Source organism: Salmo salar, chromosome ssa27, assembly GCF_905237065.1.
Source record: "Salmo salar chromosome ssa27, Ssal_v3.1, whole genome shotgun sequence".
NCBI lineage: Eukaryota > Metazoa > Chordata > Actinopteri > Salmoniformes > Salmonidae > Salmo > Salmo salar.
Window position 1 is genome coordinate 43,266,355 of NC_059468.1, and position 23,901 is coordinate 43,290,255.

Sequence of the window (23,901 nt, forward strand, 5' to 3'; positions counted from 1 at the left end):
AAAAAAGTAGACAATTCTCTTACCCTTGTTCAGCACAGCTTGAGTCAGGCGACTGTCCATGTCGATGCCAGTGTTGGGTATTGAAGTGGTCACAGAGCCATAACTTGGTGAAAAGGAAAGGCCACTGTTCCTAGAGGTCACTGAAGCTTGGAGGAGGACATCATGTGGTGTGGATAAGTGTATGTCAGCTTCATCAAATCAAATAAAATGTTACTTGTCACATGCAAGGAACAAAACAGGTGTAGACCTTACAGTGAAATGCTTACTTTACAAGCCTTTAACCAACAATGCTTTAAGGGCTTTCCAGAGGGTGTTGCGGTCTGCCCAACGCATCACCGGGGGCAAACTACCTGCCCTCCAGGACACCTACAGCACCTGATGTCACAGGAAAGCCAAAAAGGTCATCAAGGACAACAACCACCCGAGCCACTGCCTGTTCACCCCGCTACCATCCAGAAGGCGAGGTCAGTACAGGTGAATCAAAGCTGGGACCGAGAGACTGAAAAACAGCTTCTATCTCAAGGCCATCAGACTGTTAATCAGTCGTCACTAGCACAGACAGGCTGCTGCCTACATACAGACGTGAAATCACTGGCCACTTAGATAAATGGAACACTAGTCACTTTAGTAATGTCACTTTAGCAGATGTTATTGCGGGTGTAACGAAATGCTTGTGTTTCTAGCTCCGACAGTGCAGTAATATCTAACAATTAATATCTAACAATCTAAAGTAAAGGAATGGTGAATTAAGAATAGATGAATATTTGGATGAGCCATGTCAGAGCTGCATAGACTAAGATACAGTAGAATAGTATAGAATACATTATATACATATGAGATGAGTAATACATAGACTAAGATACAGTAGAATAGTATAGAATACATTATATACATATGAGATGAGTAATACATAGACTAAGATACAGTAGGATAGAATACATTATATACATAAGAGATGAGTAATACATAGACTAAGATACAGTAGAATAGAATATAGTATATACATATGAGATGAGTAATACATAGACTAAGATACAGTAGGATAGAATACATTATATACATAAGAGATGAGTAATACATAGACTAAGATACAGTAGTATAGAATACATTATATACATATGAGATGAGTAATACATAGACTAAGATACAGTAGGATAGAATACATTATATACATATGAGATGAGTAATACATAGACTAAGATACAGTAGGATAGAATACATTATATACATAAGAGATGAGTAATACATAGACTAAGATACAGTAGAATAGAATATAGTATATACATATGAGATGAGTAATACATAGACTAAGATACAGTAGAATAGTATAGAATACAGTATATACATATGAGATGAGTAATGCAAAATACAGTATGTAAACATTATTAAACACGTGTATGTGACAAATACAATATGATTTGATTTGATTTGTTGTTAAGGTATTTTTCTGTGCATTCTACCGTGTTTTACTGTTGAAGTTACAAAAAAAGTGTTAGTGTATAATTTCCATACACCATGTGTAACACGCGTCGTTGTAGGTTGACCAAAATGCAACGGGTATATTTATCATCTTCTTTTATTCAAGGAAAACAAAACACTTACACTAAACAAACGACGAAAACAGTCCCGAAAAGGTGCTCAGACTAAACAGGAATCAACCGCCCACAAACACAAGAGAAAACTAACCCACTTAAATACGGCCTCCAATTAGAGGCAACCAGCTGCCTCTAATTGGAGGTCGTTCCAAAACTCCAACATAGAAATAGAAAAACTAGATAAACATATAGAAATAGAATAACATAGAACAAACCCCCCCCCAAAAAAAAACACACAAAACAAACATCCACTGCCACGCCCTGACCAAACTACAATAACAAACAGCCCCTTTTACTGGTCAGGACGTGACACCCTGGTACAACAGGTTGAAGTCAAGAGTGGTTTCTTTACCACGATGCCATCAGTGGGTTCCCAATTATGACCGGAGTAATGGACGCCACCCACATCGCCATAAATCCACCATCCCAAAACCAGTTCAACTATATGAACAGAAAAGGGTTTCCACTCTTAACAGGTGATAGGTTATGTGATGCGCAACAACAAAAAACACTGCTGAATGTGGCCAAGTGAAACGCACGACTCGTTCATTCTGCAGAACAGCAACGCTTGCTTGTACACTTACAGGAAGGAGCTGTTGAGGATGGATGGCTTAGTGGTGAGGGCTGCCTATATAATGCTTGTCAGATGGATGACTGGACACAGGACTTGCTTTTGGGTCTTATTTATTACTGTATGAATGTCTTCACACATTAAAAACATACCTGGAAGCACAAGGGTCACTGCAACATGACAGGATCTGGATAAATGAGGCCCCAGGCCCCCGGTGTCCGGTCTGGATAAATGAGGCCCCAGGCCCCCGGTGTCCGGTCTGGATAAATGATGCCCCAGGCCCCCGGTGTCCGGTCTGGATAAATGATGCCCCAGGCCCCCGGTGTCCGGTCTGGATAAATGATGCCCCAGGCCCCCGGTGCCCGGTCTGGATAAATGAGGCCCCAGGCCCCCGGTGTCCGGTCTGGATAAATGAGGCTCCGACGACTTGGGGGCAGTGGGTTCAGAACAACAACAACTAAAACTGTTTACAAAAAAAAATACAATTATACCACCACCTAAATGAACACGTGGGAGTGGAAAGGTAAAGAGGCAGGTGCACAGGTAGACCCAATGATTTATACATACAGTAGATGACTGACAGTGGGGCGACGTGTTGACGACACCTCTTCTCCATCTTGGTTCTCCCCAACCGTTGTAAAAAATATTTTGGAAGATGTATAAATGCATTTTTTAATTGTCTACATTCGCTATTGGCACATTTATTCTATTACAGACAGCTTAATGTCTATTTTTTAAATTATTTTATGAGTTAAACATAAAAACTAAAAAAAAAATGACTACAGCAACAACAAAAAATGAAATACATGTAATTTTCTCCTTGAAACATTTTATTGAAATACTGTGGAATTCCATTCATTCCTGTGGAGGATTGCTCCTAATGGGGAGGACCAATATGGCCGACCGTAGCTTCAAGTCAAAGCCTCTCACTGGCCAATATATAAACAGCAATCCAGGGTTTACACATCATTGGGCAGACCACTATCTGTGCGCGTACCTACTTGACTCGCACTCTTGCGAAGAGCAGTCAGAGACAGACGGAACACAGCCACTCCTCAGCTAGAGGCCGAGCTCAGTAGTCCTTCTAAACGAGAGGGCAATAAAATAACCCGGGTCTATAACACCCCTCACTAATCTATCGTTGTTATACACTTCTACTTGACCTCTGCAACCTGTTTTAGGAGCTGCGACTCAGCCTGTCACCCGCCCACACCTCCTGGCCTCCCTCCACCTGGGTCCTGGAGCTCCGCCGACCGACCGACCGACCGAGCGAACCCAGCTGCAGGCGAAGGAAGCACCATTATCCTATTCCTCGTTCTAACGGCAACCGATACACAACCGGTAGGCACGCGAGAGGTATGAAAAGGCAAATCCGAATGTGTGGTCATTCATCTCTAATCTAGACTACCCTATATCTATAAACGAAATTATAAAAAAAAAAAGACAGAAAGGTTTTCAATTACAGAAAGCAAAACAGAAACGGTAGTTTAATTTTTTTGGGGGGAGCTTCGCATCATCTCGGTATTTTCTCCAGCTGCGCTCAACTCGAACCCCCGTTCAGTTTCCTTCCATCCAGATTTGTGTCCACTGAATGAAGACTCTTTGGCACCTTGCGGTTTTTTGCTGGTTTTGTTCTGAAGTTCTGACGGACCGTTTTGACTCTGGAGCCGTTTTCTAATAGACTGGGACCGAGAAACATCCGTCATTCTAACATATCGAGTGGACTGGAGTCAGAGACTGACTGGAAATTATTCATTTTTTGCCCTCAACACCGTAACGCATGGTGGGAATTTCTGCCTCTTTTCAGTGTAAGTGCCATTTTTTTTCCTTCTCATTCATTCACTCTGTTTCTTAGCTTGTGTTTTATAACGCTGTGTGTATTTGGTGGTGGAGAGAAAACACTAAAGGATCATCTGGAGAGACTTGCTGTTTCCCTGTGCCGTTATAGCCGTGGTGAATTGTATCGGATGCAACAAGGGTGCTTGCTAAATTAGGCAATGTCTCTTTATAAAAATACTTAGTAAAAATATATATATTTTTTAATATGAGTAATATATTATTTTAAAATAATCTATGATCTATCCTATGGAATTGCGGTTTATATTCATGCGCCACCGGGTAGGCTATTATTGGAACGAAAGGCGCGTGAAATAGGCTAAGGGAATATATTATGAAACAGAAATATCATCATCTAACATTGATTTCATCTACAGGTTTAAAAATATTCTAGTTTTCATTTGACATGTTTATTAGATCTAGAGACAAAAATCATAGAATATCATCCCAAAACCAAAAACCTTTCCGCGCGTAACGGTTTCATACACATATTATTTGGTTATTTGACACCAGGCAGCATTTTGTCGTCTAATGTTAGCGTCTATACTTCCATGAAAATGATTTGAATGGAAATGTTATTTACTGTTCAATGGTCTTATTCGTTCAGCCATAGTCAAATAGCCTAGAATATATATCTATATATCAGTGTAGCCTATATAGATATAATGTAGATAAGTAATAGCTAAATAGTGCTTCATATTTGTCTAATGGAGATAACCTTGTTTCTTAACTGTTTTACTTTAATTCACTTTGTTCAGTTACAATTTTAATTCATTCAAATACAGTACCAGTCAAAAGTTATGGACACACTCATTCAAGGGTTTTTCTGTATTTTGACTATTTTCTACATTGTAGAATAATAGTGTAGACATTAAAAACAATGAAATTACACATATGGAATCATGAAGTAACCAAACAAGTGTTAAACAAATCAAAATATATTTTATATTTAAGATTTCTTCGAAGTAGACAGCCTTTGCCTTGATGACAGTTTTGCACACTCTTGGCATTCTCTCAACCAGCTTCATGAGGTAGTCACCTGGAATGCATTTAAATTAACAGGTGGGGTGATGGGGTCCAGTCTGCTGGGGTGATGGGGTGATGAGGTCTAGTCTGCTGGGGTGATGGAGTCTAGTCTGATGGGGTGATGGGGTGATGGGGTCTAGCCTGCTGGGGTGATGGGGTCTAGTCTGCTGGGGCGATGGGGTCTAGCCTGCTGGGGTGATGGGGTCTAGTCTGCTGGGGCGATGGGGTCTAGCCTGCTGGGGTGATGGGGTCTAGTCTGATGGGGTGATGGGGTCTAGTCTGATGGGGTGATGGGGTCTAGGCTGATGGGGTGATGGAGTCTAGGCTGCTGGTGTGATGAGGTCTAGTCTGATGGGGTGATGGGGTGATGGAGTCTAGTCTGCTGGGGCGATGGGGTCTAGCCTGCTGGGGTGATGGGGTCTAGTCTGCTGGGGTGATGGGGTCTAGTCTGCTGGGGTGATGGGGTCTAGTCTGCTGGGGTGATGGGGTCTAGCCTGCTGGGGTGATGGGGTCTAGTCTGCTGGGGCGATGGGGTCTAGCCTGCTGGGGTGATGGGGTCTAGTCTGATGGGGTGATGGGGTCTAGTCTGATGGGGTGAAGTGGTCTAGTCTGCTGGGGTGATGGAGTCTAGTCTGATGGGGTGATGGGGTGATGGAGTCTAGTCTGATGGGGCGATGGGGTGATGGGGTCTAGTCTGCTGGGTGATGGAGTCTGCTGGGGTGATGGAGTCTAGTCTGCTGGGGTCTAGGCTGATGGGGTGATGGGGTGATGGGGTCTAGTCTGCTGGGTGATGGAGTCTAGTCTGCTGGGGTGATGGAGTCTAGTCTGCTGGGGTGATGGGGTCTAGGCTGATGGGGTGATGGAGTCTAGGCTGCTGGTGTGATGAGGTCTAGTCTGATGGGGTGATGGAGTCTAGTCTGCTGGGGCGATGGGGTCTAGCCTGCTGGGGTGATGGGGTCTAGCCTGCTGGGGTGATGGGGTCTAGCCTGCTGGGTTGATGGGGTCTAGCCTGCTGGGGTGATGGGGTCTAGTGTGCTGGAGTGATGGGGTCTAGGCTGCTGGGGTGATGGGGTGATGGGGTCTAGTCTGCTGAGGTGATGGGGTGATGGGGTCTAGTCTGCTGAGGTGATGGGGTGATGGGGTCTAGTCTGCTGAGGTGATGGGGTGATGGGGTCTAGTCTTCTGGGGTGATGGGGTCTAGCCTGCTGGAGTGATGGGGTCTAGCCTGCTGGGGTGATGGGGTCTAGCCTGCTGGGGTGATGGGGTGATGGGGTCTAGTCTGCTGGAGTGATGGGGTGATGGGGTCTAGTCTGCTGTGATTTTGGGGTCTAGTCTGCTGGGGTGATGGGGTCTAGTCTGATGGGGTGATGGGGTGATGGGGTCTCGGCTGCTGGGGTGATGGGGTGTTGCGGTCTAGTCTGCTGGGGTGATGGGGTCTAGTCTGATGGGGTGATGGGGTCTAGCCTGCTGGGGTGATGGGGTCTAGTCTGCTGGGGTGATGGGGTCTAGCCTGCTGGGGTGATGGGGTCTAGCCTGCTGGGGTGATGGGGTGATGGGGTCTAGTCTGCTGGGGTGATGGGGTCTAGGCTGCTGGGGTGATGGGGTCTAGTCTGCTGGGGTGATGGGGTCTAGCCTGCGGGGGTGATGGGGTCTAATCTGCTGGGGTGATGGGATCTAGTCTGCTGGAGTGATGGGGTCTAATCTGCTGGGGTGATGGGGTGATGGGGTCTAGTCTGCTGGAGTGATGGGGTCTAGCCTGCTGGGGTGATGGGGTCTAGTCTGCTGGGGTGATGGGGTCTAGTCTGCTGGGGTGATGGGGTCTAGCCTGCTGGGGTGATGGGGTCTAGGCTGCTGGGGTGATGGGGTCTAGCCTGCTGGGGTGATGGGGTCTAGTGTGCTGGGGTGATGGGGTCTAGTCTGCTGGGGTGATGGGGTCTAGGGTGCTGGGGTGATGGGGTGATGGGGTCTAGTCTGCTGGGGTGATGGGGTGATGGGGTCTAGTCTGCTGGGGTGATGGGGTCTAGTCTGCTGGGGTGATGGGGTCTAGCCTGCTGGGGTGATGGGGTCTAGCCTGCTGTGGTGATGGGGTGATGGGGTCTAGTCTGCTGGGGTGATGGGGTCTAGGCTGCTGGGGTGATGGGGTCTAGTCTGCTGGGGTGATGGGGTCTAGCCTGCGGGGGTGATGGGGTCTAATCTGCTGGGGTGATGGGGTCTAGTCTGCTGGAGTGATGGGGTCTAATCTGCTGGGGTGATGGGGTGATGGGGTCTAGTCTGCTGGAGTGATGGGGTCTAGCCTGCTGGGGTGATGGGGTCTAGTCTGCTGGGGTGATGGGGTCTAGTCTGCTGGGGTGATGGGGTCTAGCCTGCTGGGGTGATGGGGTCTAGGCTGCTGGGGTGATGGGGTCTAGCCTGCTGGGGTGATGGGGTCTAATGTGCTGGGGTGATGGGGTCTAGTCTGCTGGGGTGATGGGGTCTAGGGTGCTGGGGTGATGGGGTGATGGGGTCTAGCCTGCTGGGGTGATGGGGTGATGGGGTCTAGTCTGCTGGGGGGATGGGGTCTAGTCTGCTGGGGTGATGGGGTGATGGAGTCTAGTCTGATGGGGTGATGGGGTGATGGGGTCTAGTCTGCTGGGGTGATGGGGTCTAGGCTGCCGCTGACAACTGTCTATATATCTATAATTTCAGCTGTCTATATATCTATAATGACTGTCTATATATCTATAATGACTGTCTGTATATCTATAATGACTGTCTATATATCTATAATGAATGTCTATATATCTATAATGGCAGCTGTCTATATATCTATAATGACTGTCTATATATCTATAATGACAGCTGTCTATATATCTATAATGACTGTCTATATATCTATAATGACTGTCTATATATGTATAATGACAGCTGTCTATATATCTATAATGACTGTCTATATATCTATAATGACTGTCTATATATCTATAATGACTGTCTATATATCTATAATGGCAGCTGTCTATATATCTATAATGACTGTCTATATATCTATAATGACAACTGTCTATATATCTATAATGACTGTCTATATATCTATAATGACTGTCTATATATCTATAATGACTGTCTATATATCTATAATAACAGCTGTCTATATATCTATAATGACTGTCTATATATCTATAATGACTGTCTATATATCTATAATGACTGTCTATATATCTATAATAACAGCTGTCTATATATCTATAATGACTGTCTATATATCTATAATGACTTTCTATATATCTATAATGACTGTCTATATATCTATAATGACTGTCTATATATCTATAATGACTGTCTATATATCTATAATAACAGCTGTCTATATATCTATAATGACTGTCTACATATCTATAATGACTGTCTATATATCTATAATGACTGTCTATATATCTATAATAACAGCTGTCTATATATCTATAATGACTGTCTATATATCTATAATGACTGTCTATATATCTATAATGACTGCCTATATATCTATAATGACTGTCTATATATCTATAATAACAGCTGTCTATATATCTATAATGACTGTCTACATATCTATAATGACTGTCTATATATCTATAATGACTGTCTATATATCTATAATAACAGCTGTCTATATATCTATAATGACTGTCTACATATCTATAATGACTGTCTATATATCTATAATGACTGTCTATATATCTATAATAACAGCTGTCTATATATCTATAATGACTGTCTACATATCTATAATGACTTTCTATATATCTATAATGACTGTCTATATATCTATAATAACAGCTGTCTATATATCTATAATGACTGTCTATATATCTATAATGACTGTCTATATATCTATAATGACAGCTGTCTATATATCTATAATGGCTGTCTATATATCTATAATGACAGCTGTCTATATATCTATAATGACAGCTGTCTATATATCTATAATGGCTGTCTATATATCTATATTGACAGCTGTCTATATATCTATAATGACAGCTGTCTATATATCTAGTATAATGCAGCGACACTGTAGATACTTTCAACAAAGTGTGAAATAGTAGTTTGATGCTATGAGAAGTATTACTCCCCTTCTGCCTAGAATAGGATGCAGTATGGGAAGAGTCCCAAATGGTCTTTATAGCTCTGGTCAAAAGAAGTGCTCTATATAGGGAATAGTGTTTTGGATGTAGTGTAGTAGAGCCGTGCGGTGGAATAATTACAGTGGATCTTTTACATGATGAAGTGTAGACTGTTCTGTTTTTGGACCAGAACCAAGTGTGTTATCAGGGTCCTAACCACTTGAATTAATGGTGTCACACCATGTGTTCCAAATGGCCCCCTATTCCCAGTATGGGCCAATACTTCTGACCAGAGCCATATGGGGCCCTGATGAAAAGTAGTGCACTAAATAGGGAATAGGGTGCCGTTCCCCATAGGGTCCTGGTCTAAAGTAGTGCACTAAATAGGGAATAGGGTGCCATTTGGGATGCACAGAATGTTGACACCTTACGTAAACCAGCCAGGTTCACTGTCACTTTTCTTATCTGTCCTCTGGCTTATTTTATATCTTCAAGTGTCAACATTTTTTTTTGGTGGAAATATGCAGTATTACATTTACAAATGTTGCTCTACATTCTACATAGGCCATACGTTTCCTGAATCTAATGCCAACTTTTATCCTGAATGACATTCATTTCCATTAGTGATCTTATTTTATCTTCAACGTCAAAATGTTTTCGTGAAAATATGCAATATTATAAACATTCTTCGACTTTGGCCATACATTTGTAATAGAATGTATCTTAAAGCTGGAATCCTTAAATGGTGAAACTGCAACATTCGTCACTGAAGCTTTTCTCAGTTCACTCAGTAGCACATATTTAGTCAGTGTGTGAGGTATTTTATTTTGTGTCGCTGTGCGTGGTTGCTCCAATTTTAAATGTCCTAAAATGTGTTTGTATTGTTTAGTCACTTAGCTTGGAGTTTCCCCACCATGGTGTATGTTTATAGTATATTTAGCAGGGATTTAAGGAGTTCTGAAAATTCCCCTTTGGTCTTTATGACACCCAGCAGGGCTTTATGACACCCAGCAGGTCTTTATGACACCCAGCAGGGCTTTATGACACCCAGCAGGTCTTTATGGCACCCAGCAGGTCTTTATGACACCCAGCAGGGCTTTATGGCACCCAACAGGTCTTTATGACACCCAGCAGGTCTTGATGACACCCAGCAGGTCTTTATGGCACCCAACAGGTCTTTATGACACCCAGCAGGGCTTTATGACACCCAGCAGGTCTTTATGGCACCCAACAGGTCTTTATGACACCCAGCAGGTCTTGATGACACCCAGCAGGTCTTTATGACACCCAGCAGGGCTTTATGGCACCCAGCAGGTCTTTATGACACCCAGCAGGGCTTTATGACACCCAGCAGGTCTTTATGACACCCAGCAGGGCTTTATGACACCCAGCAGGGCTTAATGGCACCCAGCAGGGCTTTATGACACCCAGCAGGTCTTTATGACACCCAGCAGGGCTTTATGACACCCAGCAGGTCTTTATGACACCCAGCAGGGCTTTATGACACCCAGCAGGTCTTGATGACACCCAGCAGGTCTTTATGACACCCAGCAGGTCTTTATGACACCCAGCAGGGCTTTATGACACCCAGCAGGTCTTTATGACACCCAGCAGGGCTTTATGGCACCCAGCAGGGCTTTATGGCACCCAGCAGGGCTTTATGACACCCAGCAGGGCTTTATGACACCCAGCAGGTCTTTATGACACCCAGCAGGTCTTTATGACACCCAGCAGGTCTTGATGACACCCAGCAGGTCTTTATGACACCCAGCAGGTCTTTATGACACCCAGCAGGGCTTTATGACACCCAGCAGGTCTTTATGGCACCCAGCAGGGCTTTATGACACCCAGCAGGTCTTTATGACACCCAGCAGGGCTTTATGACACCCAGCAGGTCTTTATGACACCCAGCAGGTCTTTATGACACCCAGCAGGTCTTTATGACACCCAGCAGGTCTTTATGACACCCAGCAGGTCTTTATGACACCCAGCAGGTCTTTATGACACCCAGCAGGGCTTTATGGCACCCAGCAGGTCTTGATGACACCCAGCAGGGCTTTATGACACCCATCAGGTCTTGATGACACCCAGCAGGTCTTTATGACACCCAGCAGGTCTTTATGACACCCAGCAGGGCTTTATGGCACCCAGCAGGTCTTTATGACACCCAGCAGGGCTTTATGACACCCAGCAGGGCTTTATGACACCCAGCAGGGCTTTATGACACCCAGCAGGTCTTTATGACACCCAGCAGGTCTTTATGACACCCAGCAGGGCTTTATGACACCCAGCAGGGCTTTATGACACCCAGCAGGTCTTTATGACACCCAGCAGGGCTTTATGACACCCAGCAGGGCTTTATGACACCCAGCAGGGCTTTATGACACCCAGCAGGGCTTTATGACACCCAGCAGGTCTTTATGACACCCAGCAGGGCTTTATGGCACCCAGCAGGGCTTTATGGCACCCAGCAGGTCTTTATGACACCCAGCAGGGCTTTATGACACCCAGCAGGTCTTTATGACACCCAGCAGGTCTTTATGACACCCAGCAGGTCTTTATGACACCCAGCAGGGCTTTATGACACCCAGCAGGGCTTTAAGTGGTCACTCACTCTGCTGTGTGTGTGTGTGTGTGTGTGTGTGTGTGTGTGTGTGGTTGAGAGTCTAAATCCTCTCTAACTCATTGTGAGAGCCATTGTTGATGTGTTTCCACATGACTTCACTGGCGTAGCACTCTATAGGGTGAACCCAGACGGCCGTACGCCTTGGAGAATCCTGGCCTCTAGATCGATATAGGCATTGATGGATACAAATGTTTCTCGAAGAGGATTTTAACTCGCTGGTTATTGAATTCCATCACCCGTGAATGAGAGACTGCATGGGCGAAAATGACGAGGAGGAAGAGGGAGGAGAGGAGAGTAGAGAAGGGTAAGGAGGAAGAGGAGAGGAGAGGAGAGGAGGAGGAGGGAGGGAGAAGGTGAGAGTACTATTGTTGTACTGAGTTGGAATTTACTGGGTCTAATATAGGGCTGGTTACTGGGTTTAATATAGGGCTGGTTACTGGGTCTAATATAGGGCTGGTTACTGGGTCTAATATAGGGCTGGTTACTGGGTCTAATATAGGGCTGGTTACTGGGTCTAATATAGGGCTGGGTTACTGGGTCTAATATAGGGCTGGTTTACTGGGTCTAATATAGGGCTGGTTTACTGGGTCTAATATAGGGCTGGGTTACTGGGTCTAATATAGGGCTGGGTTTACTGGGTCTAATATAGGGCTGGGTTACTGGGTCTAATATAGTGCTGGTTACTGGGTCTAATATAGGGCTGGGTTACTGGGTCTAATATAGGGCTGGGTTTACTGGGTCTAATATAGGGCTGGGTTTACTGGGTCTAATATAGGGCTGGGTTTACTGGGTCTAATATAGGGCTGGGTTTACTGGGTCTAATATAGGGCTGGGTTTACTGGGTCTAATATAGGGCTGGGTTACTGGGTCTAATATAGGGCTGGGTTACTGGGTCTAATATAGGGCTGGTTACTGGGTCTAATATAGGGCTGGTTACTGGGTCTAATATAGGGCTGGTTACTGGGTCTAATATAGGGCTGGTTACTGGGTCTAATATAGGGCTGGGTTTACTGGGTCTAATATAGGGCTGGGTTTACTGGGTCTAATATAGGGCTGGTTTACTGGGTCTAATATAGGGCTGGTTACTGGGTCTAATATAGGGCTGGGTTTACTGGGTCTAATATAGGGCTGGGTTTACTGGGTCTAATATAGGGCTGGTTTACTGGGTCTAATATAGGGCTGGTTACTGGGTCTAATATAGGGCTGGTTACTGGGTCTAATATAGGGCTGGTTACTGGGTCTAATATAGGGCTGGTTACTGGGTCTAATATAGGGCTGGGTTTACTGGGTCTAATATAGGGCTGGGTTACTGGGTCTAATATAGGGCTGGGTTTACTGGGTCTAATATAGGGCTGGTTTACTGGGTCTAATATAGGGCTGGTTACTGGGTCTAATATAGGGCTGGGTTACTGGGTCTAATATAGGGCTGGTTACTGGGTCTAATATAGGGCTGGTTACTGGGTCTAATATAGGGCTGGTTTACTGGGTCTAATATAGGGCTGGGTTTACTGGGTCTAATATAGGGCTGGTTTACTGGGTCTAATATAGGGCTGGTTACTGGGTCTAATATAGGGCTGGTTACTGGGTCTAATATAGGGCTGGTTACTGGGTCTAATATAGGGCTGGGTTTACTGGGTCTAATATAGGGCTGGGTTACTGGGTCTAATATAGGGCTGGTTACTGGGTCTAATATAGGGCTGGGTTACTGGGTCTAATATAGGGCTGGGTTACTGGGTCTAATATAGGGCTGGTTACTGGGTCTAATATAGGGCTGGTTACTGGGTCTAATATAGGGCTGGTTACTGGGTCTAATATAGGGCTGGTTACTGGGTCTAATATAGGGCTGGTTACTGGGTCTAATATAGGGCTGGGTTTACTGGGTCTAATATAGGGCTGGTTTACTGGGTCTAATATAGGGCTGGTTACTGGGTCTAATATAGGGCTGGGTTACTGGGTCTAATATAGGGCTGGGTTACTGGGTCTAATATAGGGCTGGTTACTGGGTCTAATATAGGGCTGGTTACTGGGTCTAATATAGGGCTGGTTACTGGGTCTAATATAGGGCTGGTTACTGGGTCTAATATAGGGCTGGGTTACTGGGTCTAATATAGGGCTGGGTTACTGGGTCTAATATAGGGCTGGGTTTACTGGGTCTAATATAGGGCTGGTTTACTGGGTCTAAAATAGGGCTGGGTTACTGGGTCTAATATATGGCTGGGTTACTGGGTCTAATATAGGGCTGGGTTACTGGGTCTAATATAGGGCTGGTTACTGGGTCTAATATAGGGCTGGTTACTGTGTCTAATATAGGGCTGGTTACTGGGTCTAATATATGGCTGGGTTACTGGGTCTAATATAGGGCTGGGTTACTGGGTCTAATATAGGGCTGGGTTTACTGGGTCTAATATAGGGCTGGTTACTGGGTCTAAAATAGGGCTGGTTACTGGGTCTAATATAGGGCTGGGTTACTGGGTCTAATATAGGGCTGGTTTACTGGGTCTAATATAGGGCTGTGTTTACTGGGTCTAATATAGGGCTGGTTTACTGGGTCTAATATAGGGCTGGTTACTGGGTCTAATATAGGGCTGGTTACTGGGTCTAATATAGGGCTGGGTTACTGGGTCTAATATAGGGCTGGGTTACTGGGTCTAATATAGGGCTGTGTTACTGGGTCTAATATAGGGCTGGTTACTGGGTCTAATATAGGGCTGGTTACTGGGTCTAATATAGGGCTGGTTACTGGGTCTAATATAGGGCTGGGTTACGGCTGGGCGATATGGCCTGGGAGATTCACCATATCTCTATTTCTTTAATGTTTTCTCTAAATATTCTTTGTTGCTCAATTAAACTTCAATACACCACATTTCAAGGAGTGAGGAATAATCTAATAAATTCAGTGCTCGTAAAATAATACCTAGGCTAAATATAAGAATTCCATAGCCATAATTTCATTATTTTACCAAAATAGTTTAACCTGCTTTTTTTTGTTGTTGCAATAATCAATGATCTGCCGTTCAAGTCTGTCGATGAAAATTAAATTGCTGTTATAAATTTACCCAGAACCGTGAACAATGCATAGCCGCTGATTGTGACCAACTTCTTGGTCGCGGATCCATTTACTATCAAGGAAGAATAGTTGAACTGTTCTGAAAAGCAATTACGTCTCACAGTCTCACGTCGTAATTAGACGTTTTTCCATGTTGCTCAAATGTCAAATGTTTCAAAGACTTTATGGTTAAGTTTTGCCATTAATTCCCGCAAATCTTATTGTTAGGCATTATAACTCTGAATGGTTAAGGTACGGGTTAAGGTTTGGGAGAGGCTTAAAACTAAAATCTCAAAAACAACTTTCTATCGCTGGATTCCAACCTTTGGCCCATCTGACAACCCTACTTGAAGGTAAAAACATTCACTGTTGACCCTAGTGGCTGGTTTACACCTCCCGACGTCCGCAGACATAAATGGACGTCAAATTCGGACTTGTATCACGGGTGACCTGGCTGTTGAATAGCCCCTCATGTCCGTCTCCAACATAGCCTGTTCACATTGTTTAGATATTGAATTCAGCTGTCCTAGCTGGATAAGATGCTTATTTCTCAGAATTAGAATGAGAAGTCAGTTCCTTATATAGATTATAGACAGCTAGTATAATAGTCTGTGGCTAATATTCTGCTAGCTGTACGTCGTACCCCAATGCATGTTGTGGCTAACATTCTGCTAGCTGTACGTCGTACCCCAATGCATGTTGTGGCTAACATTCTGCTAGCTGTACGTCGTACCCCAATGCATGTTGTGGCTAACATTCTGCTAGCTGTACGTCGTACCCCAATGCATGTTGTGGCTAACATTCTGCTAGCTGTACATGGTACCCCAATGCATGTTGTGGCTAACATTCTGCTAGCTGGACGTGGTACCCCAATGCATGTTGTGGCTAACATTCTGCTAGCTGTATGTCGTACCCCAATGCATGTTGTGGCTAACATTCTGCTAGCTGTACGTCGTACCCCAATGCATGTTGTGGCTAACATTCTGCTAGCGGTACGTCGTACCCCAATGCATGTTGTGGCTAACATTCTGCTAGCTGTACGTCGTACCCCAATGCATGTTGTGGCTAACATTCTGCTAGCTGGACGTGGTACCCCAATGCATGTTGTGGCTAACATTCTGCTAGCTGGACGTGGTACCCCAATGCATGTTGTGGCTAACATTCTGCTAGCTGTACATGGTACCCCAATGCATGCTGTGGCTAACATTCTGCTAGCGGTACGTCGTACCCCAATGCATGTTGTGGCTAACATTCTGCTAGCTGTACGTCGTACCCCAATGCATGTTGTGGCTAACATTCTGCTAGCGGTACGTCGTACCCCAATGCATGTTGTGGCTAACATTCTGCTAGCGGTATGTCGTACCCCAATGCATGTTGTACATTTTGGGAGTAGATACATCAAAAGGGTATCAATAGAAAGGTTAAGTTCTCCTCTATTACAGTAAAGTAATACCTCTAAATATTACAGTCAAATAATACCTCTAACTATTACAGTAAAGTAATACCTGTAACTATTACAGTAAAGTAATACCTCTAACTATTACAGTAAAATAATGTCTCTAACTATTACAGTAAAGTAATACCTCTAACTATTACAGTAAGATAATGTCTCTAACTATTACTGTAAAGTAATACCTCTAACTATTACAGTAAAAGTAATGCCTCTAACTATTACAGTAAAGTAATACCTCTAACTATTACAGTAAGATAATGTCTCTAAGCTTTGTGTCCATATGAACGACTCTGTTGAACCAAACCTCAAATGCGAATATCGAGTTGAAACTGCTTGTTGTCAGAGAGGAAGAAGTTATCTTTCGTCTTTGTTGTTGTGAATGGCAGGAGGAGGGGCTTGGTGTCTGTGGAGTGGGGAGGTGTACAGTCAACACAGCACAGAAGGAGGAGGGGCTTGGTGTCTGTGGAGTGGGAGGTGTACAGTCAACACAGCACAGAAGGAGGAGGGGCTTGGTGTCTGTGGAGTGGGGAGGTGTACAGTCAACACAGCACAGAAGGAGGAGGGGCTTGGTGTCTGTGGAGTGTGTACAGTCAACACAGCACAGAACGACAGAATGCTCACGAAAAAAAGAAAAAAAAAAACATTATTCTTGCTATACAGGCATTTTGAGCATCGCTCTAAAACATTAGAATTAATTTGATATATCGCCCAGCCCTAGTCTAATATAATGTTAAAAAAAAAGTTCCAAAAGAATAAAGACATTTCAAATGTCATGTTATATCTATATACAGTGTTGTAACGATGTACAAATAGTACAAAAGGGAAAATAAATAAACATAAATATGGGTTGAATTTACAATCAAATCAAATCAAATCAAATTTATTTTTATATAGCCCTTCGTACATCAGCTGATATCTCAAAGTGCTGTACAGAAACCCAGCCTAAAACCCCAAACAGCAAGCAATGCATGTGAAAGAAGCACGGTGGCTAGGAAAAACTCCCTAGGAAAAACTCCCTAGGAAAAACTCCCTAGGAAAAACTCCCTAGGAAAAACTCCCTAGAAAGGCCAAAAACCTAGGAAGAAACCTAGATGGTGTTTGTTTCTTCACTGGTTGACCTTTTCTTGTGGCAACAGGTCACACATCTTGCTGCTGTGATGGCACACTGTGGTATTTCACCCAGTAGATATGGGAGTTTATCACTATTGGGTTTGTTTTCGAATTCTTTGTGGATCTGTGTAATCTGAGGGAAATATGTGTCTCTAATATGGTCATACATTTGGCAGGAGGTTAGGAAGTGCAGCTCAGTTTCCACCTCATTTTGTGGGCAGTGTGCACATAGCCTGTCTTCTCTTGAGACCCAGGTCTGCCTACGGCGGCCTTTCTCAATAGCAAGGATATTCTCACTGAGTCTGTACATAGTCAAAGCTTTCCTTAAGTTTGGGTGAGTCACAGTGGTCAGGTATTCTGCCACTGTGTACTCTCTGTTTAGTGCCAAATAGCATTCTAGTTTGCTCTGTTGTTTTGGTCAATTCTTTCCAATGTGTCAAGTAATTATCTTTTTGTTTTCTTATGACTTTGTTGGGTCTAGTTCTGTTGCTGTCCTGGGGCTCTGTGGGGTCTGTTTGTGAACAGAGCCCCTGGACCAGCTTGCTTAGGGGACTCTTCTCCAGGTTCATCTCTCTGTAGGTGATGGCTCTGTGGGGTCTGTTTGTGTTTGTGAACAGAGCCCCAGGACCAGCTTGCTTAGGGGACTCTTCTCCAGGTTCATCTCTCTGTAGGTGATGGCTTTGTTATGGAAGGTTTGGGAATCGCTTCCTTTTAGGTGGTTGTAGAATTTAACATCTCTTTTCTGGATTTTGATAATTAGCGGGTATCGGCCTAATTCTGCTCTGCATTATTTGTTTTTCTACGTTGGACACGGAGGATATTTTTGCAGAATTCTGCATGCAGAGTCTCAATTTGGTGTTTGTCCCATTGTGTGAATTCTTGGTTGGTGAGCGGACCCCAGACCTCACAACCATGAAGGGCAATGAGTTCTATAACTGATTCAAGTATTTTTAGAAAGATCCTAATTTGTATGTCGAATTTTACGTTCCTTTTGATGTCATAGAAGGCCCTTCTTGCCTTGTCTCTCAGCTCATTCACAGCTTTGTGGAAGTTACCTGTGGCGCTGATGTTTAGGCCGAGGTATGTCTCGTTTTTTTTTTTTTTCTAGGGCAACGGTGTCTAGATGGAATTTGTATTTGTGTTCCTGGCGACTGGACCTATTTTTTTGGGACACCATTATTTTTGTATTACTGAGTTGACTCTCTCCCCTAGCTCCCTCTCTGTTTATTTTTCTCCCTCCATCTGTCTGTAGCGGATATAGTAATCGCTGTAATACACATTGCCTTCACCTCAGACACACACACACACAACGTGCCATCCTGACGAGCCCATTTTTACTCCAGATAAGCTGCTGCTGGGGATGGAAGGGTGTAAATGAATATAAAGGCACCTCACTGATTTCTCCCTGCACTCTGCCAAAAGGTAATCTTATTGAATAGGTGCTTTTCGCTGATGCAGGGCCCAGATAGCAACACAACGGAGTGAAGATGTAAACCTGGTATCTCACAGACTCCTCTGTTTTCCATTTATAGATAAGATTTAAAATATTCAGGCTGGTGGAGGTGTTATGGAGGGAGGGATGGATGGATGGAGGGAGGGAGGGAGGGAGGGATGGAGGGATGGAGGGAGGGATGGAGGGAGGGATGGATGGATAGAGGGAGGGAGGGTGAGAAGGAGAGAGAGGGAGGGCGGGATGGAGGGAGAGAGGGAGAGAGGGAGACAGAGAAGGAGAGAGAGAGACAGAGAAGGAGAGAGAGAGAGACAGAGAGACAGAGAGAGAGAGACAGAGAGAGAGAGACAGAGAGAGAGAGACAGAGAGAGAGACAGAGAGAGAGACAGAGAGAGAGACAGAGAGAGAGAGACAGAGAGAGAGAGAGAGAGAGAGAGAGAGAGAGAGAGACAGAGAGAGAGACAGAGAGAGAGAGACAGAGAGAGAGAGAGACAGAGAGAGACAGAGAGAGAGAGAGACAGAGAGAGACAGAGAGAGAGAGAGACAGAGAGAGAGAGAGACAGAGAGAGAGAGAGACATAGAGAGAGAGAGAGATACAGAGAGAGAGAGACAGAGAGACAGAGACAGAGACACAGAGACAGAGAGGGGGAGGAGGAGGAGGAGGAAGGCTCTTTCTCTGAGGGATGTGGTCTATCTGGTTCAGGCGTTTGTGTTGGCCTTGTGGCAGTGCTTTAAGTGCTCCCCAGGAAGCAGATTACCTGCTGATGTCATGGCAATTCCCACACTAAGCAAGGGACCACGGCCAATGTTCCTGCTCATAGGACTCTGGTCAACAGTAGTGCACTATATAGGGAATAGGGCTCTGGTCAACAGTAGTGCTCTATATAGGGAATAGGACTTTGGTCTATAGTAGTACCACTATATAGGGAATAGGTCTCTGGTCAACAGTAGTGTTCTATATAGGGAATAGGGCTCTGGTCAACAGTAGTGTTCTATATAGGGAATAGGGCTCTGGTCAACAGTAGTGTTCTATATAGGGAATAGGGCTCTGGTCAACAGTAGTGTTCTATATAGGGAATAGGGCTCTGGTCTATAGTAGTACCACTATATAGGGAATAGGGCTCTGGTCAACAGTAGTGTTCTATATAGGGAATAGGGTGCCATTTGGGATGTACTAGACGACACGTACTATGGACGTCTATGGTTCTGCATCTGTGTGGAATGTGTGATTCGTGGAGTATTATATGGGCTGATGGGATGGACTTGGCTGATGGGATGGACTGGGCTGATGGGATGGACTGGGCTGTGGAGAAGGACTGGGCTGTGGAGAAGGACTGGGCTGTGGAGAAGGACTGGGCTGTGGAGATGAACTGGGCTGTGGAGATGAACTGGGCTGTGGAGAAGGACTGGGCTGAGGGGATGGACTGGGCTGAGGGGATGGACTGGGCTGAGGGGATGGACTGGGCTGAGGGCATGGACTGGGCTGAGGGAATGGACTGAGGGGATGGACTGGGCTGAGGGCATGGACTGGGCTGATGGGATGGACTGGGCTGAGGGGATGGACTGAGGGGATGGACTGGGCTGAGGGCATGGACTGGGCTGATGGGATGGACTGGGCTGAGGGGATGGACTGGGCTGAGGGGATGGACTGGGCTGTGGAGAAGGACTGGGCTGTGGGAATGGACTGAGGGGATGGACTGGGCTGAGGGGATGGACTGGGCTGAGGGGATGGACTGGGCTGAGGGGATGGGCTGAGGGGATGGACTGGGCTGAGGGTATGGACAGGGCTGAGGGGATGGACAGGGCTGAGGGGATGGACTGGGCTGAGGGGATGACGCTGAGGGTCAGGGCTGATGGACTGCTGAGGGGATGGACTGGGCTGAGGGGATGGACTGCTGAGGGGATGGACTGCTTTGACTGGGCTGAGGGTCCTAGATGGACTGGGCTGAGTGCGAGGGACTGCTGAGTGGACAGGGCTGAGGGGATGGACAGGGCTGAGGGGATGGACTGGGCTGAGGGGATGGACAGGGCTGAGGGGATGGACAGAGAGTATATATACATTAATTTATACGTTGTTCTGTGCCAAGCTAAATTCTGTTAATAAAAGTCACTTAATTATAGCAGCATAGCAGTATCTTGAAATAAACTCCAGAGCTTTGTTGGACCCAGATGGAATCCACATACGCCCTGACAGCTTTCACATGTACTAGCTAGCAGCCTTACAAAGCCAGCGAAACAGCAACACACACACACACACACACACACACACACACACACACACACACACACACACACACACTTTTTGTTATTTTTTATTTAACCTTCATTTAAATAGACAAGTCAGTTAAGAACAAATTCGTATTTACAATGACGGCCTACCCTGGCCAAACACACACCCACACACACACACACACACACAAACACACACATAGACAAAGAGACTGCTGGTGAAGTGTAGAGGAGAAAGATTGCTTATTCGTAAGCGGCAATCTAAGACAAATCCCCTGCAGAATCACCAACAGCAGATATTTCCTGAGTGAAAACAATGTCCTGAGCAAATGTCAAATTGGCTTTTTACCAAATTATCGTACGACAGACCACGTATTCACCCTGCGCAACCTAATTGACAAATAAATAAAACAAAACAAAAGTATTCTCATGCTTTGTTGATTTCAAAAAAAGCTTTTGACTGAATTTGGCCAGAGGGTCTGCTATACAAATTGATGGAAAGTGGTGCTGGGGGAAAGCATATGACATTATAAAATCAATCTACACAAACAGTTCAAATTGGCAGTTACCACCTGTGGTAAATTCAATTGAATGGACATGATTTGGAAAGGCACACACCTGTCTATATAAGGTCCCACAGTTGACAGTGCATGTCAGAGCAAAAACCAAGCTATGAGGTTGAAGGAATTGTCCGTAGAGCTCCAGGACAGGATTGTGTCGAGGCACAGATCTGGGGAAGGGTACCAAAAAATGTCTGCAGCATTGAAGGTCCCCAAGAACACAATGGCCTCCATCATTCTTAAAATGGAAGAAGTTTGGAACCACCAAAACTCTTCCTAGAGCTGGCTGCCTGGCCAAACTGATCAATCGGGGGAGAAGGGCATTGGTCAGGGAGGTGACCAAGAACCTGATGGTCACTCTGACAGAGCTCCAGAGTTCCTCTGTGGAGATGAGAGAACCTTCCAGAAGGACAACCGTCTCTGCAGAAATCAGGCTTTATGGTAGAGTGACCATACAGAATAAACACTTCAGTAAAAGGCACCTGCTTGGAGTTTGCCAAAAGGCACTTAAAGACTCTCAGACCATGAGAAGCAGGATTCTCTGGTCTGAAACCAAGATTGAACTCTTTGGCCTGAATGTCACATCTGGAGAAAACCTGGCACCATCCACGGTGGTGGCAGCATCATGCTGAGTGGATGTATTTGAACGGCAGGGACTGGGAGACTAGTCAGGATCAAGGCAAAGATGAACGGAGCAAAGTACAGAGAGATGCTGGATGAAAACTGCTACAGAATGCTCAGGACCTCCGACTCGGGCGAAGGTTCACCATCCAACAGGACAGCGACCCTAAGCACACAGCCAAGACAACGCAAGAGTGGCTTTGGGACAAGTCTGTGAATGTCCATGAGTGGCCCATCCAGAGCCCGGACTTGAACCTGATTGAACATCTCTGGAGAGACCTGAAAATAGCTGTACAGCAATGCTCCCCATCCAACCTGACAGAAATTGAGAGGATCTGCAGAGAAGAATGGGAGAAACTCCCCAAATACAGGTGTGCCAAGCTTGTAGCATCATACCCAAGAAGACTCAAGGCTGCAATCGCTGCCAAAGTTGCTTCAACAAAGTACTGATTAAAGGGTCTGAATACTAATGTAAATGTGATTTTTCAGGATTTTATTTAAAATTTTGTTTTTCAATCAAATTTCAATCAGATTTATTTATAAAGCCCTTTTCACATCAGCCGATGTCACAAAATGCTGTATAGAAACCCAGCCTAACACCCAAAACAGCAAGCAATGCAGATGTAGAAGCACGGTGGCTAGGAAAAACTCCCTAGAAAGGCCAAAACCTAGGAAGAAACCTAGAGAGGATTCAGGCTATGAGGGGTGGCCAGTCCTCTTCTGGCTGTGCCGGGTGGAAATTATAACAGAACATGGCCAATATGTTCAAACGTTCATAGATGACCAGCATGGTTAAATAATAATAATCACAGTGGTTGTCGAGGGAGCAACAGGTCAGCACCTCAGGAGTAAATGTCAGTTGGCTTTTCATCGCCGATCATTCAGAGTTAGAGACAGCAGGTGCGGTACAAGGGAACAGGTCAGGGTTCCGTAGCCGCGGGCAGAACAGTTGAAACTGGAGCAGCAGCATGACCAGGTGGACTGGGGTCAGCAAGGAGTCATCATGCCAGGTAGTCCTGAGGCATGGTCCTAGGGCTCAGGTCCCCCGAGAGATAGAGAGAGAGAAAGAGAGAGAGAGAGAGAGAAAGAAAGGGAGAGAGAGAGAGAAGGAGAAAGAGAGAAAAGAGAGAGAATTAGAGGCAGCATACTTAAATTCGCACAGGACACCAGACAAGACAGGAGAAATACTCCAGATATAACAGACTGACCCTAGCCCCCCGACACATAAACTACTGCAGCATAAATACTGGAGGCTGAGACAGGAGGGGTCAGGAGACACTGTGGCCCCATCCGATGATACCCCCGGACAGGGCCAAACAGGAAGGATATAACCCCAGCCACTTTGCCAAAGCACAGCCCCCACACCACTAGAGGGATGTCTTCAACCACCAACTTACTACCCTGAGACAAGGCCGAGTATAGCCCACGAAGATCTCCCCCACGGCACGAACTCGAGGGGGGCACCAACACAGACAGGAAGACCACGTCAGTGACTCAACCCACTGAAGTGACGCACCCCTCCCAGGGACAGCATGGAAGAACACCCCTGTAATAGGGTTAGAGGCAGAGAATCCCAGTGGAGAGAGGGGAACCGGCCAGGCAGAGACAGCAAGGGTGGTTCGTCACTCCAGTTCACCTTCACACCCCTGGGCCAGACTACACTCAATCATAGGACCTACTGAAGATATGAGTCTTC

The 23,901-nt window shown here is 45.4% G+C and overlaps 1 protein-coding gene across 3 annotated transcripts in view; it reads left to right on the top strand.

Moving 5' to 3' along the window:
• Nucleotides 1-3,151: 3,151 nt before the first annotated feature.
• LOC106589143 (protein CBFA2T1) overlaps nucleotides 3,152-23,901 on the top strand; it is a 173,420-nt gene continuing 152,670 nt past the window's right edge. For all 3 annotated transcript variants that reach the window (XM_045709648.1, XM_045709646.1, XM_045709647.1), the window contains exon 1: nucleotides 3,152-3,974. Coding sequence is in view for 2 of the 3 variants with exons in the window: in XM_045709646.1 (XP_045565602.1) it covers nucleotides 3,947-3,974 (28 nt within the window). In the remaining variant the exon portion in view is untranslated. The remainder of the gene's footprint in view (nucleotides 3,975-23,901) is intronic.